This window comes from Triturus cristatus, chromosome 1_2 (genome assembly GCF_964204655.1).
Source record: "Triturus cristatus chromosome 1_2, aTriCri1.1, whole genome shotgun sequence".
NCBI classification, from domain to species: domain Eukaryota; kingdom Metazoa; phylum Chordata; class Amphibia; order Caudata; family Salamandridae; genus Triturus; species Triturus cristatus.
In genome coordinates, this window is record NC_140580.1 from 86,206,599 (window position 1) to 86,222,165 (window position 15,567).

The 15,567-nt window shown below is 42.9% G+C and overlaps 1 protein-coding gene across 1 annotated transcript in view; it reads right to left on the bottom strand.

Annotated features, from left to right (window-relative positions):
- The window catches only part of HTRA1 (HtrA serine peptidase 1), a 271,899-nt gene that overhangs the window by 20,176 nt on the left and 236,156 nt on the right, over positions 1–15,567 (bottom strand). Inside the window, exons 7-8 of the mRNA XM_085602427.1 lie at positions 6,190–6,247; positions 4,697–4,792 (exon numbers count right to left, since the gene is read on the bottom strand). Of these exons, the coding sequence (XP_085458553.1) occupies positions 4,697–4,792; positions 6,190–6,247 (154 nt within the window). The remainder of the gene's footprint in view (positions 1–4,696; positions 4,793–6,189; positions 6,248–15,567) is intronic.

Here is a 15,567-nt window from a genome sequence, read left to right on the forward strand (position 1 = left end):
CTAAAGTCATTCTTTTTTAGAATGATATATAGTCTTCAAGTGTTCAGTGCTACACGTTGAAGTGACTTTAATATTTGGGGCATATCACACGCAGCGCCCTCTTTATTGGTCTTTTATTCTCCTTTAGGTTTTGGCTCCGGAGCTCTTACTCCCCTCTTGCGCGATGTCGAGAATATGAGGGCGACGCGACTTGGGCATATTAAAACACACACAATTTAGATGATGCCAAACATACAGCTTAAGAATTTGGGTACATGACGGAAGCCTAACATGCAGATTGCCCCAACCTTTTATATGAATTTCTTATAAGTATCCTTAACTCACTGAAAAAGGCTTTTTATACGCGCGTCTTCCCCTGTTTCTATAGACGTCCTAACGAGCCCCACTAAGCACTTTCCAGGGAATATCCGCTACGTAACCAGTGAATACCACAGACTGCCTTCCCGCTCTTTTCTAGAGAGCCGCCTGCAGTGCAATACGTAACTGTCCGGCGCGCGCATTAACTGCTCTCACGCAGAGCCACTCCACGGATTACCCCTGACAGCCTCTCAGTCACGGCCGGCGCCGCCATCACCAAGGGGAGGCCTGAGGAATGAGAGCTCGAGGAGGTGCTGACACCTTCCTTTGTCACACCGGTGTCCCAGGAAGGACAGTATTGACTGAACGCCTTCCAGATCTTTCTCATACTGCCGGGGTCAAGAACCCAGTCTTCTAAAGCGACACACAAAAGATTCATGTATTTTTTATTTGACCTCGTCCGGGAAAATGTGCGAGTTTAATCTTATGGAAGCAAAAATGATTTGTGTCAGAATTTAGAGTTAAAAGAGGAAAAGGAAATAAGAGAAACTCTTTAACAACTGACACTTTAATGTGCGATTATGTACCGTCTATAAACCACTTCTTTCTGGCAGATTACTACACCGAGAAACCCATGGTGCCAATTTAACTATGTCTAGCTCTAAAGATCTATTTTCTTGTAAAAGTCTGGTTGTATCCAAGAAGGGGTTCTGATTTTAGGATTTGGACTTGCGACGCATTTCCAGACTTCCCCTTTAATGGTATCATGTGATACTGTGACTCGAGTCTTTATGTTTCTGAAATATCTTCAAATAAAAACACGTGACATTCTTCTGGACAGTGTTTCGCTCTCATGCCAGCAAATGCATTAAAATAACTTCTCAACTCCTAAGGCGTGCTGCTTATGGCATTTATAAGCACAAGGATACATGGAAAGTTCTTAGAATTTACTTTGAAATGCATTATAAAGGAATGCAGTGCAAGTGGGTTGAAAAAAATCACAAGGATGCATGGAAAGTTCTTAGAATATTCAATGGGCCCTCAAAACGGGTCCGAAAAAAAAAATAAAGAACGGACTACCTTTAGTAGCCACGAAAATAGAGCCCGATAGAGACCCGTTTCGAGGGCCCCAAAAAAAAACTGCCGGTGCTCAGACCCGGACAGACCCGGCCCACTTAAAGCCCTGACTATGTAAAACATTCCTAATTCGTGCTCCGATGGTCATGCTAGCGCGTTCCCTGTTGCGGCTGAGATTTACAAAGGATAATAAAAGGTCACGTTCCGGCGGTGAATTAAGGCTCAAGGTGACAAGTGAGCGGCATGCAAAACTAGTAATGGGCCGTGCAAGGTCTAATTACTTCCTTCCTTCCTTCCATCCTTCCAGTAGTCTAAGCGACGTGGTCTCTGCGGTCCCGGGAGAAACTGAGTTCTGACTCCGAGCCGGGCTGCGCTTGAATAAATGATCTCTAACCTAACGTGAGAAGCGGCTAGTATCATACGAGTGACGACATCCAAGGGGACAAAGAAGAGTTACTATATGTTTATCAAACCGGTAAGATAAGGTGATGAAAAGAATTAATGCTGTCATCGGTGAAAAAGAGAAATTATAAAGGCATGTAAATAGGATAAAAGCAAACCGTCAGTTCAGGCGAAGGAAAGAAAAAGGAAATGAAACAAGTGGCAGTGAAAGCTATTGTAAAACAAACAAGCCCGCGAGTGGTGCGCGCGTGCGCGCCACAGTGAGACATGTGGTTTCAATTATCGCGCCCGTGTCTGGGCACGATAATTGAAACCACATGGTGCGGTGCGCCTAATAGACACCAATAGGTCATGGGCGGAGCAATGCGCCCGCCTTTGGCCAATTGCGTGCTGTCTTTAATAAAAAGACGCACGCAAAGGCCAATAGCGTGGGCCAAAAGGAAAAGCACATGCACAAGCGTGTGCGATTCCTAGGTCCATTTTCAAACCCCCTACATGAGGTCTCTCGCTGCACGAGCAGTTCTGCACACTGCAACGCAAGGCGTGAGACCTAGAAACCCCTCCAACTAATTGAAATTGAGATTTGTGACACTTCTGTCCTAAAGTGGTGTAGAAAGAGAAGAATATGTTTGGGCTGCTAGAGGACAGCAACAGGAGAGGTCAGCCGGTCTGGGCAGAAAGGACCATGACATGACATTAAGGGGCCAATGCAGTTGCAAATAGATGCAGCAAAACAACCCTGTGGAATGAAACAAACAGGCTGTCTAGTGGTCAGGAGTAGCAGTGCACCACTCCTTGGTGTGCACAGTGAAATTTGACGTGATATTAATGATTCATGCACTAAACTGTTTGAAGGTAGGAGTGGCAGAATTTGGTGAAAAATTGATATCACTGGGGAATTACGTTCAATACTATTTGATTGAAACGCTTTAGGCAAATCACTTACATTCCGCTGTCTGTGCACTTCCAAGGGCATAAGTGCAAATAAGAATAGACCGGGGAGAGGCTCTGTGATAGTCAATGTGATCAGTGAGTCTCGGTTTAAGTGGAATTCTATTGAACCTTTGAGCCCATTGTGGCTAGCCCTCAGTGAGACTCCATAGGAATCATTTGCTCTATGGAGCCTGGTTGTCAACGAAAGTCCTCAAATGATTCCATTGATGTCTATAGGCCCAATGAAGTTAGGTCTTAGTGAGACACCATTTAAGTGTTTGGGTGCATTTGGGCTGGCCCCAAATGACACTCCATTAATAAATTTGTACTCATTGAATGTGGTCCTTGGTGAGGCTTTATTTAAATCACTGGATATGTAAGTGCAGTCCATTAGTGCGACTCTATTATAGTCAGTTCGGTCAATGAGAGCTGTTCATGATGGAGACTCTAATGAAATCAATGAGGTAGTTGAGGCTGGTCCTTGTGGCCTCCTTGGACTTGGCAGAGTCGAATTAAGCTGCTCCTGTGTGAGACTGTGTTAAGGCTGAAGTCCAGGGGCTACAAAAACTGCAAACAATTTATCCTGAGCACTACTCAGTGTGTATTATGAAATCAAAGCCAGTCTGTCTTCTTTCAACTCCGATGTTTATTCTTGAGATACGCTACAATCTTCTCCAGGTAGCGAAGATAGCCACTTACAATCTTCTCCAGGTAGCAAAAATAGCCAACACGTATTTCGTCAGCTATGATGCGTCCGTCTGACTGGGCTAATAAAACTGTATTTTAAGAGAGTCTGTCATGAAGTTTTTTGGTCCGAACCCTGACCCCCTGGGATCTGGGACTCATAAATAAAGTGCAGAGTTCAGGCAGTGGCATTTCATGTTCTTAGGGTGGTAGTAGTTATGTAACACCCAGATATAAACTAACCTTGGTGTTCAAGTGGTTGTCACTTGTGATCTCAATGTTTCCTGTATAGTGTGTGAAATAGTATACACTTGAAAAGGGTAGAGTACAAGTCTCACTAGGAGAAATGCCTGTACTTATATCACTGATCCTTTCCTCGCAGATTTCATGGTCTTTCTAGAACTCCTTGTCTGAGAGAGAGGCAAAACCAAGGTGCTGGAAGAGATGCTCCTTTTCTGCATTCTTGACAAATACCTGATAGTCTAAAAAGAGGTTGTGGCCCAGGGATGGCGCCCTGGAGAACATGTTAAATTAAACTCTTTGGCGTTGGTGCCTGCCTATGGTTTGTGTATTAAGCTGAAGCAAAGGGTGATACTTTCCTGCAGCCTTTAGAGTGCACTGGTTGACATAATTATAAAGAATGGTCAGACACCATCACTAGGACACACTGAAGAATGTGAGACAGAAAGGACAAAACATGAAAGCGAATAGGTACTCTAGTCAAAGCAAGTAACAACAACTGGAACTTTATGAAGATGGACCACATTGACCAAAATAAACAGTGAGGGCCACTGAGTCATATTTCAATGGAAACCCACAGAGGAAGGCTATTGGTGAGTGTCAGTACTGTGTTGAGTGTGGCCACATGGAGGTTGTTTTGCATAAATTGATTCCCAGGGCCAATGGCTATGCACCAGTGGGAGATGCCCCTTGCAGTAACATGCTGTATGACGAACAGTTAAGCGGTACAGTCTTTTAAAAGTTATGCTGCAAACGAGTTTGGCATTCTGTACCTGCTGTGTTCTACTGAAGAGCCCATGAAGAGTGAAACTCAAGTGCTGCACATGGAGGTTGTTTTGCGTATAACAAGAAGTAAATCTGCTCTCGTTGTGACATAGAGCTGGGATGTGGGAGTGGCTCTTCCTCTGGTCTCAGGTGTCGCATGCTTCTATATGACTACGGTTGTTGTATGTTCATGCCACGTTTATGCCACTATAATTGTTAAACGTGGCTGGTGTTCATAAGGAAACACTAGGAAGTAGCACCCTGGCAGAAGGGCAGGAAGGTGTTACTCTCAACTTACGCTGCAGCAGGTGTATTAGAGATAACTTCGATGATGTATGCTCCAGAAGTGACATCTGGGAAGTCTTTGAGGAGATCCTTAAGATCCTTGGCTTTGCTATAAGAAAAGAACAACAGGTCATTGTATCTTCAGCAGCTGAAGCCTAAGCATGTGAACATGATATGCAGCCAGCACTCTGGGTCACTTAATATTTCTAAACAATGTTAAATCAGTAGGTCTTGTCAGAACTCTCAGAAGTAAGCCTCATGTGATAGATGCAACTCTGGTGCACGGTGACTGCAGACCTCTGTAGGTTGGAAAATGTTATCTTCTAGAGGATGGGCGAAGCAGCTCTCTGTGATGCATGGAAGAGTAATTTTCTTTGAAGACAGATAAAGCCCAATGATGAATGGAGAATGAGGTCCTATCCTGGGCATGGAAAGGATCCTTCTATCCGAAAGATGTGTAAAGCCGCCCTCCATGATTGATGTTTTATAGAGCCCTCTGGGATGAATGTGGAATGAAGCCCACTGGTGGATGTGAAATGCAACCTACTCTCATCCTAGGAGAATGGTGATCACTAATGAATGTGGGTTGCAGCCTTTTGATGGAGGGGAAATGCCACAATCTGATGGATGGAGAATGCGGTGCTCCCTCTAAGGTGCAGTGCACAACCCTCTAACGAAATGCAATGCAGCCTTTAAAAGATGCAGAATGCCTCTCTCTTTCCAATGGCTGCTCTCCGCACACTCTGTGGTAGATATGGAGTGAAAACCTTTGGTTGATGCGGAATAAACCTTCTGCATTGAAATGGGATACAGCCCTCTGGTGGCTGTAAGGTGCAGATCTCTGATGGATGTGCAACACAGACATCTGATGCGTGTGCAGTGCAGATCTCAAATGGATGAGGACGATGCATGCATTCCTCTGAGAAAAAACATGGAATGGAGCCACTGATTGAAATGCATCCTACTGTTGTAAAACAGGATTGCACCTCATGTCAGAAAATTTAAATCAGGCCTCTGATGTACGGAAAGTGCTACGCAGTCAGGTTTGAAGAACGCAACCCTTTGTGAGTTGTGGGGATTGATCCCTTGTGAGAGGGGAGAGAGGTGCGGTATGCTGCTACAAATGATGTGGAATAAAACCCTTTGATGCTTGTGTAATGGAGTAATTTCACAGATGTGGAACGCATCCCTTTAAGAGATGTGAAATGAAGTTCTTTGAAGGACTTTGAAGGCTGCCTTTTAAAAGATGTGAATGCGGCCATCTTGGATGTGGAAAACATCCCTCAAATTGAGGCACAAAGCAGCTATCTGTGATGAATGGTGAGTGTGTCCCTGTGATTAATGTGGAAGCCAGAAATTTCTGCTGGATGTAGCATGCTGGCCCTGTGATGGATGGGCACATCCATCCTCTGGGGAAGTGTGCGGTCCACTAACTGATGTGAATTCAAATCTCTGTGACAGAGCTGGGCATAGGACCAATGCATTGATGTTCATCCAACATCTTACCTCGAGTTAAGGGACATCATGCGTATACCAATGTACTTCTTCTTGGTTATCGTCTTCCCTGTTATGGAAATAAAATGAAGATTATTAAACATTCTAAAGATATCACACTAAGTGCTTGATAAAATTGATAATGCCAGGCTACCTCTGATGAAGAAGGTTAGGAGGGGTGGGGTGCATACAGTTAAGTAGGTATGGAGGGATGAGTGGGAAACATGCTATGGAGGCGGGTCAGAAGGAGGATCAGATAGATAGATGGATAGATGGAGAATGGATGGATTGATATGAAACCTGGGTGGGTGGGTTGTTGGGGTGGGCTTGGTGGAGGATATGTGAACGGAACGCAAAATAATAAAGAATAGGAGGACGGATATAATGGATGGAAAGATGGATGAATGAAAGAATGGAAGTCACAATTATATGACTGTAATACCATCAGTCAAATCTGAAGCTTCATCATCAGAAACCTTTATCAATGAACATGTATCTACATAACCAAACCATGCAGCCATTTTACTTTTAAAAAGTAAAGGTACATTTTAGTCACTCCACTATTGAACACTGAACTGAAGTGTTACATTCCTCTTCTGGATCTCATGTCCAAGGGCAAGTCTTTACATATGGTCTCTCTATGCTCTAAATCACAAAAAGTGACACATTCAGCATGGATGCCAATTAGGGGTAGCCAGAGGAAGCATCAATTGATGTTTTGCAAACATAACATTGCAAAATGATTGCCCTTTCTTTTTCAACTGAAAACAAACATCAACAACAATTCAGCATGGTGTGCTAATTTGTGCTCTAATAGCGTATGCCAGTAACAGTGGAAATACTTCTTTAAACATAGCAGATCTCACACATCTTAATTAAAAAAAATATAATAATGTCGGCCTGGTTCACAAAGGTAAATTTACACATGTAAATACTCCTGTTACTAGGAGTACCCTTTCTTTTTATATTCTCCATTTCCAAATCTAAAGTTACTCTTAGGCCCAGACTGGCATGCTTCCACTGATAGATTGAGCCTCCTAGAACAGGATTTATGAATGTAAAGCTACTACTCATATCTTTTCACAAATAAGCGGAGATGTCCATCACTGTGGCGGAGATCTCTCTAAGGCAAAGTGTAGGAAAAGGTATTTAAGTTAATACTTTTATATAAATATTTTAAATCTAGAATTAATAAAATAAAACAGTACAGCACATTAACTTAAATGTGTATTGAATAGTTAATTATTTAAAATACATTCATTGAGTTTAAAAATAATATCTGTGAGGAATACATTTTAAAACATCCCACCTATATTAAAATATAATAATTTTCATTAATATATATTAACATTTAATAAAAGTTGTGTAAATAATTACTTGCAAATATAATTATTTAACAACATATTTAAAGTTTATTATAATGTTACTATTAAAATGCCTTTATTATTATTTAAATAATACAATGATTATTTAATAATCAAATATATTTATATTTTTAACAACATTTATATAATTATTTAAAAAGTGGAAATAATTGTATTTATTTTAGCATTGTTTACAATTTGGTGTTATTATAAGTCCCTGCCTCCATTGTTTTTATGTGAGTATGTTGCAGTACCTGTGAGTGGCCATGTGTGGTGCTGGACTTATCCCAAGGCTGGGCTGGAGTACATTTACAATTGATATGGTTGTAGTAACTTTAGAAGTGCAGTTTGTGAATCGCAATGGTCTTACTCTTGTGTGAATGGGTGATTTGTCTTTGGATGTCCCTCCCTAGACCCCTTTTTACCATTCTTCTTTAGGCCATTTTTCAGCCACTACCCAGTCCCTCCCACATTCACCATTAAAACATAGGCTTACCCATACTAAGATCTCCACACTTGTGGAGATCGCATCATAGAAAATATATTGGCGGCAGAGATCTCCGCACATAGCTTTGAGAATTACATTTTTCAGTATGTGAGTAGTACCACTATAGTACTACTAAACATACTACAAATTGCAGTTTGTGAATTGGGCCCTTGTTTTTAAGACAGTGCAACTGTCTATCTTGCATTTATGTTAGGTACCTCAAAATTATGTAGTGTGAGCTTTAAACACATGTGAATCCACTACTATATTTTTCCCCAGAAAGCTGTTAAAATCCTTATTATACTCATGTGGATGCTCTAAGGTGTATATATTAACCATTCAAGCACAGACCAGCATGAGCAATGTATGTAATTTTATTTGTAATAATTAGCAAAATGCTCTCTTCTTTCCGTATTAGTGCCTTCCTATCATTCGTATGGTACCAAGGTAAGTGAATTGAGTCCCATCAAATAGGGCAATAGTAACACCTGCTATTTGCAGTCCTACGAAATGCAGAAGTGTTCTATAACGCACTGTTAAGACAACAAATAATAACAATGGTGATGATGATGATTATTATTTTCATCAAATTATGTTACAGTAATTGACACTCCTGCCTCTATACTTCTGAAGCATTATTTTACTTGGGGCACAAGAAAAGGGGGGTTCAGCTTGCCAAGCTATTGTTACCCTTTGTTCCAGTTCATACACTAGCCATGCAGGTAAATCTTTTCAGAATCATTGATTGCTCACTCTGCTAAACTGAGACGATGGTGCTCAATTCTGTGCTAATTCGTGTTGTTTGTATGCATTCGCATGGCTCTTGTGATTTACAGGGAATTGTGCAGAAGCGGATATCTCAGTGACCAGTATTCTTCCCTAAATTTCAGGCAGTTCTGATAGTCATCTGCGGATTTGAGGATGTAATGGGCATCCAAGATACGAAACAAAGCAGCTATGTAAATATGAGGAGGGTTCAGTGAGGGGGTTGATACCTGTGGGACTCCGTAGTCTCTTGATTCTTCTTGAGTAGAGGGATCTGACAGATGTAGTGCTGTTTTATATCTGCAGCAGTTTGAGCAGGGGCACTGATGGTAGTAGTGGAAGAGGTCATCTTTATGGTGCCCCAGGACAAAGGACTTCTCTTTGAGCGTCTTACCAGCAGGTCATATAGAATGTAACAAGCACCTGTTCACTTCCTTGACAGTTGCATGGTGTGGGGCAAAGTAGGATGCTTTCTATGCTTGGTGCTGCAACAAAGGGTATTATCTAAACAAATACTACTGATGGAATGCATATCATATGGTCAACTAAGTGGAAGATCCACAATATTACAATATATATTTTGTTTATCATGAAGAGCAGGAATAGTGTGCAAAGCCCTGAGCCTACCGTGTTCCCTTGTGGAAGCACATTGCCCTTTGCAGCTTGTTCCATTACAAATCTGTTCACCCTTTTGCAGACAATGGATGTCGGACATTTTGTCTGCCACTGTGGGTAAGTATCATCTTTTCCATAACAGCATCAGAAAACCTGATATATCTAGAGAGTGCTGCAACACAGGTTTCTGCACAAAAATGGCTGTCTAGAGCAGGGAAGAGATACTTTGGGAAGAAAATCTCTGGTGAAGATTCTGCCTGTGGCCAACACAAGAAACGCAACCCCAAACTGTTTATAAATTGCTAGAATGTTAGGGATAGCATCATTCAATTTCCTTGAAAGTCTGCCACTATTTCCGTGGCATTTTTCACTGAGTTAACTCCATCATAAATGGTGGTACAACAGTCACCATAACCAGAGCAGCTAATCCACCTGCCAATCTTCAAACCACTGCAGAGGAGAGCGTTAGACTGGAGGAACCACCTGAAGCAGCATGTTTGCACATGGTCTTCCAACAAAATACACCTCAATACTCTCAAGTGTGAGTATCCCTCTCTTTGACTTGCCTGCTGTTAGACCTGGTACCATTGGCGTGAGTCTCCCTTCCATTTTTTACTGATTCCCTCCTCTGTTTTTGATATGTTTTGCTGGATTAGATGCTTTGGGCACTGTGCCACTGCTATTCAGTGCCACAGTGCTAGTGCTCCCTATGTTCAATTGATGCATTGATTAGTGACTCCATGATTGGGATATTTGATTTACTTGTCAGACCCTAGTATAGTGCACCATGTGTGCCTAGGGCTTGTAGATCAAATGCTGCTGGTGGGCTTGCAGCACTGGTTGTGCCACCCACAGAAGCAGCCTGTAAAATGTGTCTCATTGCAGAGCCTGTGTGCAGTCTAGTAGTGCCATGCTGACTTGGTAAGTGCATCCACTTGCCAGTCCCTAAACCTTCCCTTTTCTTCATATCAGACACCCCTAAGGTAGGCCCAATGGCAGGGTGCATTGTAAGTATAAGGTAGGACATGCCCTGGTGTGTGTGGCATGTCCTAATAGTGAATTACAGCCATTTTCGTTTTTCACTATTGCAAGGCTACCAGTCCCCATAGGCCAGAATGGGCAGTTTGATTATAACATCTTATAATCCTAACTGACCCAGGGAACATGGTAGAAATTCGAGTTTAGTATGCCTGAACTGATAAAATACATATTTTAGCGAAGTTGGTTTCAACATTTTGTGTTTGAAAATACCACTTTTAGGAAGTAGGTATTTTCTTACCTAACCATCCAGCCTGCCTCTGCTAGCTTGTGCATTGTGTGTCTGGTTTTGTGAGTGACAGGGGCTGGGGGATTACAGGAGACAGGGTGAGTCAGCACAGGGCTGAATAGACCTTTCTGCATGTAGAGTGGTGGGAGGAGTCAGCACCTGGGTCTGAATAGGGCTGTGCCTGCCTTCCACAATAATGGCTCCACCTCCTGTGGTGCATCTGATGTCCCTGGCTCACCCTGCCAAAGGGAAGAAGGTGCAGACTGGCAGAATGCACCCAGAACTGGTTTGAACTAGGTACAGGACCCTCTGCCTTCAGAAGACAAAGGATTTACTGGTATAAATAGTGGGGCCCAGACCCCAGAACTTTAGATCATTTCTGAGAAAACAAGACGAACCTTTGACAAGGAGAAGAACCAAGGACGCTGCAGTAGTTTGGACTGCCCCCCTGCCAGTGTGTTGTGTTGCTGGGTTGGCCTGCAGTGGTTTCTTTATTGCCAAGGAAAGGAGAAGGAACTTTCATCATCTTGCAGAATATTTCTCCATGGGCTCGAATCTGAGCTTGCCTCCTGCCTGAAGTCTCAGGGATACAAGACTTCACCCCTTCTGTTTGCCTGCATCTGGAACTTGCTGTTCTAGCTGTTACAGATGGAAATTGCAACACCGACGCCGGAGAGCGACGCCTTACTCTGCATCAAGACATGAGCGCTGCTCCGATTTACAACGTAGACCCGATGCCGGGCGCCGTGCCACATCGACTCCGAAGCCGACATCATCTCGGAGCCGATCCTCGATATGGGTGGTCAAGAATCCATCGACATCAAACGGAACCGTGGTTTCGGCGCCATCGTGACGTCACTTCATCTCCGGTAAAGAACAGACGGCTTCCCTGCTTTGCGCAAGCATCGAGGACCCGACGCATCGCCTTCCCCGAAGCAAGGAACCGACGCCGCACCGCGCCAACGACACCGCATCTCCCCGACGCCGTGAGCTGTCTTTGTTTTCGCTTTTCCAAGGTACTGTTCTTTGTGGCTCTGTTTTGACTCCGGGCCCGACAACGCGCACTTCGCGGTCGGCGCCGTACTTTGGGAATTCTTTGACCTCGACATCGTGATAACTCCAGTTGGGGTTATCTGTTGCTAAAGACTGCTTTTAAGTGAATAACATATTTTTGAAATATTTCTACCATCTTGAAGTATTATTTTTTATTACAGCATTGTGGATTTATGTTGTTCTGGTCTTGTGTTAAGTCTATATAAAGAATACTTATTTTTATAAAACTTGTGTGGTGTCCATCTGTAGTGTTTTCACTGTATTGCTGTATGTGTTCACAAATGCTTTACACACTGCCTCTGAGATAAGCCTGTCTGCTCGTGCCAAGCTACCAAGGGGATGAGCAGGGGTTATCCAGGAGTGTAATCCCCTTTCCCTGACTAGAAGCAAGGGTCCCTATTTGGTCAAAGGTACCTACCTCTGCCAACTAGAGACCCCCAGTTCTAACACCTGCCAATGCTGTTGTTTTATGAGAAGGTCTACTTGAGAAGTGAGATCACCATCTGCTTCAGTAGACTGAGTTCTTGACAGTTTATAAGCCATTACAAATTTGACGAGTCGATGATAGCCTTCTAGAGCCATCATTGAATATATTGAGTACTCATTTGAATGCTATCTGGGTTGGAGTGTTCAGAGTAATGACAATTTTGAACACAGAAGATAAGGCAGCCTTGGGAGAAACTTTCTAATAACAGATACATTTATTACAGAAACAGGTAAAAGATGTTGAATTAACAATACAATGTCCAAAGGATACTACAGATTTTAATGGAAAGGTAGACAGCTAGAATATCCCTTGCCTGACTGATTTTATGGTGACAAACATAGTCATCAGATGTCCAGGAATAAAGGTCATTGTATGAGGACACACTACGTGTGCCTTGAAGGAATGCAAGGACCAAGCATTGAAAGTAAGAGATGTTCTAAAAAGTAAGAGCCTAACTACTATGTTGATCGGACGAACGTCCGACCGGCCTCTTTGAGGAATGGAACCGGCCGACCATAGGTCGGCGGTTCTGCCCACTGTATGGAAACATCAATATTTCAATTGCAGCTTGTGTGGCCAGTGGATAAGGCCGCAGCACAAGCTACAATTGAAAAATGGATGTTTACAAACATCCCGGCACTGCACATGGTGCAGGGATGTTTAGGGCCCATAGCGGAGGGCTAGGGGAGAAGAGGGCCCTGCTAGGAGCCCCCAAAGTCACTCTCCGCCTGCTTTTTCATGGCGGGCCATGAACGGGCAGGTGGAAAGTGACATCATAATCCCTACGGCAGAGCAGAGAATGGCTCCGCCGTCATTACGGGATTATACTTCCCCCTGCCACTCCGACGGGATTTGTGAACCCCTGTGGGTTTCCCTCTGACCGCCAGTATTGTAATACGGCTGTCTGACAGAAACCATTGATTTCGGGTAGAAAGCCCCCGACTAGCTGTTGGATGGCTTTCCACCCAACTTCATAATCAGGCCCAAGTTGTTAATGCTGACTGAAAGTTATTGGTGTTGCTGCATTTTGAGCAGCAGCAATTTTTAAGATGTCCGTTTTGCACAAGCTCAAGCTAATACATTGCAGTTAAAAGTAAAGCCATGTATACTGACATCTGTAGACAGAAATAACCCCATGTATACAAGTTAAAATACCATTGCCCTTATGATTGCCATATACATTTGCTACATGGTAAAAGTATACCTAAGGAGAGGTGTATGCATTAATAGGAAAGGAGCAAGTTTTCCTAGATAAATATATTTAGGGATGCCTTAATAATGGATGTATTCTATCATCTCAATCTCATGCTGGTGCTCCATTGTCTTTGTGACGGAAAAAAGTGTTATTCTGTTTTCATGCATAGTTCGTAGAGGTCTTTGTGGCACAAGACTTACAAATTGATGTTTGCCATTGATTAGAGAGCCTGTCAAGAATTGGCAGGCATTTACTTTGAAAACTGCTGCCTTTCTGTATACTTCACTGCTACCCAAGGTTGCCAAACCTCTGCACGCAAGTGTAATGACCTGTTTATTAGGTCAGTAAAATTGCCAGCTATGCACAAAGACAGGTACACAACCAATGCCATGTGCCATCTTTTGTTGAATTCTGTGGTCTTACTTTTCCATTCTGAGGTTCTTTGTCTCTGATCAGCTTAATTAATATGAACTCATAACACTTTTCTATTTTAAAAAAAGGTTTATTAATGGTGCAGAGGAAGGCTATACCAAACAGTCTATAAGCCAAAATGACTGCAGATCATTTTTTTAATCTGTGCAGTAGCTATTTATTATACCATCAATAGCTGATACAAAATAATACCCATTCAGCCTCATGAAAGCAAATGAAATTGGCTCACACTTGTTCTTATTTGAGTGAATGGAAAAGTAAAATTATTCAGATCTATTTTTCCTTTTTCCCACATCATCACTGTGTGGTTTTCTACTCCTGTAAATAATTGTTAATATTTAAAAAGTTGAATGAACGACCAGCAAGTTGCTTTTGACAAAGGTTCCTTGTCCCGAAGGGGTGTGTGGTTTTCGTTTGGAATGTATGGACTTTGACCCAGCAAGTCAGGCCCCGACTCGCTTGGATAGGCACGTCTGGCGTCAGTTTTCATATGATATATATATATATATATATATATATATATTCAAGATTGCACTCGACAATGTTCTCGCACTTCGGGTATTGTTAGCTTTGCTGCAGCACGCTGTCTCTCTGTCCAGACTTTGCAATCATGCTCGATGCGTTTCAAGGCATTCGCCTCTTAGTAATGAGCTTCACACAAAGGCACGGAAGGCTCACCTGTTTGTTCACTTCATTTTTATTGTGTGAAGCTCATGATTAAGGGGCGAGTGCCTTGAAACGCGTCGAGCATGATTGCAAAGTTTGGACAGCGAGACAGCGTGCTGCAGCAAGGCTAACAATACCCGAAGGGCGAGTGCCTGGTCGAGTGCAATCTTGAGCGCATGGGCGTTTTGGAAAAATAATGATACGCGGCTGCCCGAGCCGCGGGAACAAGAGGTGCACCAATTCTCAATGTTGAAAGGCCATGGAAGGCAAATATCCCTTTCCGTTAGGCACAATATTCTCTTGCAAAATGAAGCATGCAGTCTCAAGATGTCCCTACCTTTACACAGCTTTTTATTTCTACACAGGGGCACGGAGCCTAAAGGAGTGACACTAATACTTACCTGTGGACTGCAATTACCATCATGCTATGTGGCGTTTACTGCAAGCCACGCCCACTGAGGGCTGCCTTATTCAACAATAAAAATGAAGTGAACAAACAGGTGAGCCTTCCGTGCCTTTGTGTGAAGCTCATGATTAAGGGGCGAATGCCTTGAAACGCGTCGAGCATGATTGCAAAGTTTGGACAGAGAGACAGCGTGCTGCAGCAAGGCTAACAATACCCGAAGGGCGAGAGCATTGTCGAGTGCAATCTTGAGTGAAATGGCGTTTTGTCTTCCTGCAAGAGATGGCAGGATCTGGAACACACCGTACCATCTTTCAAGGCTCGCAAATGATGTAATATTCTTGTAACTAGCTGATCGCAACCTCTATTACAAATAATGTGGATTTAACAGTGGGGCTACGGTGCAGCTGGAAATAGTTGATTCTGGTCCGTAACCCCGTACAAAAATCCAGTTATTGCGACTGAAAGGAACTGAGGGCACACATGCTAATTTTTCACATTCAAGTGGGTGTCTACTGATTTACAGTAAACTCTTCTATATGTATTACTCTGTTTTCCCTTTTCTGCACCAATACTGATGCAGAGGTAAGTAAATGGGTAAGTGCAACTCCCCCTAGATGTGCAATCAGAAAAAGCTAAAGCAAGTGACAGAACAT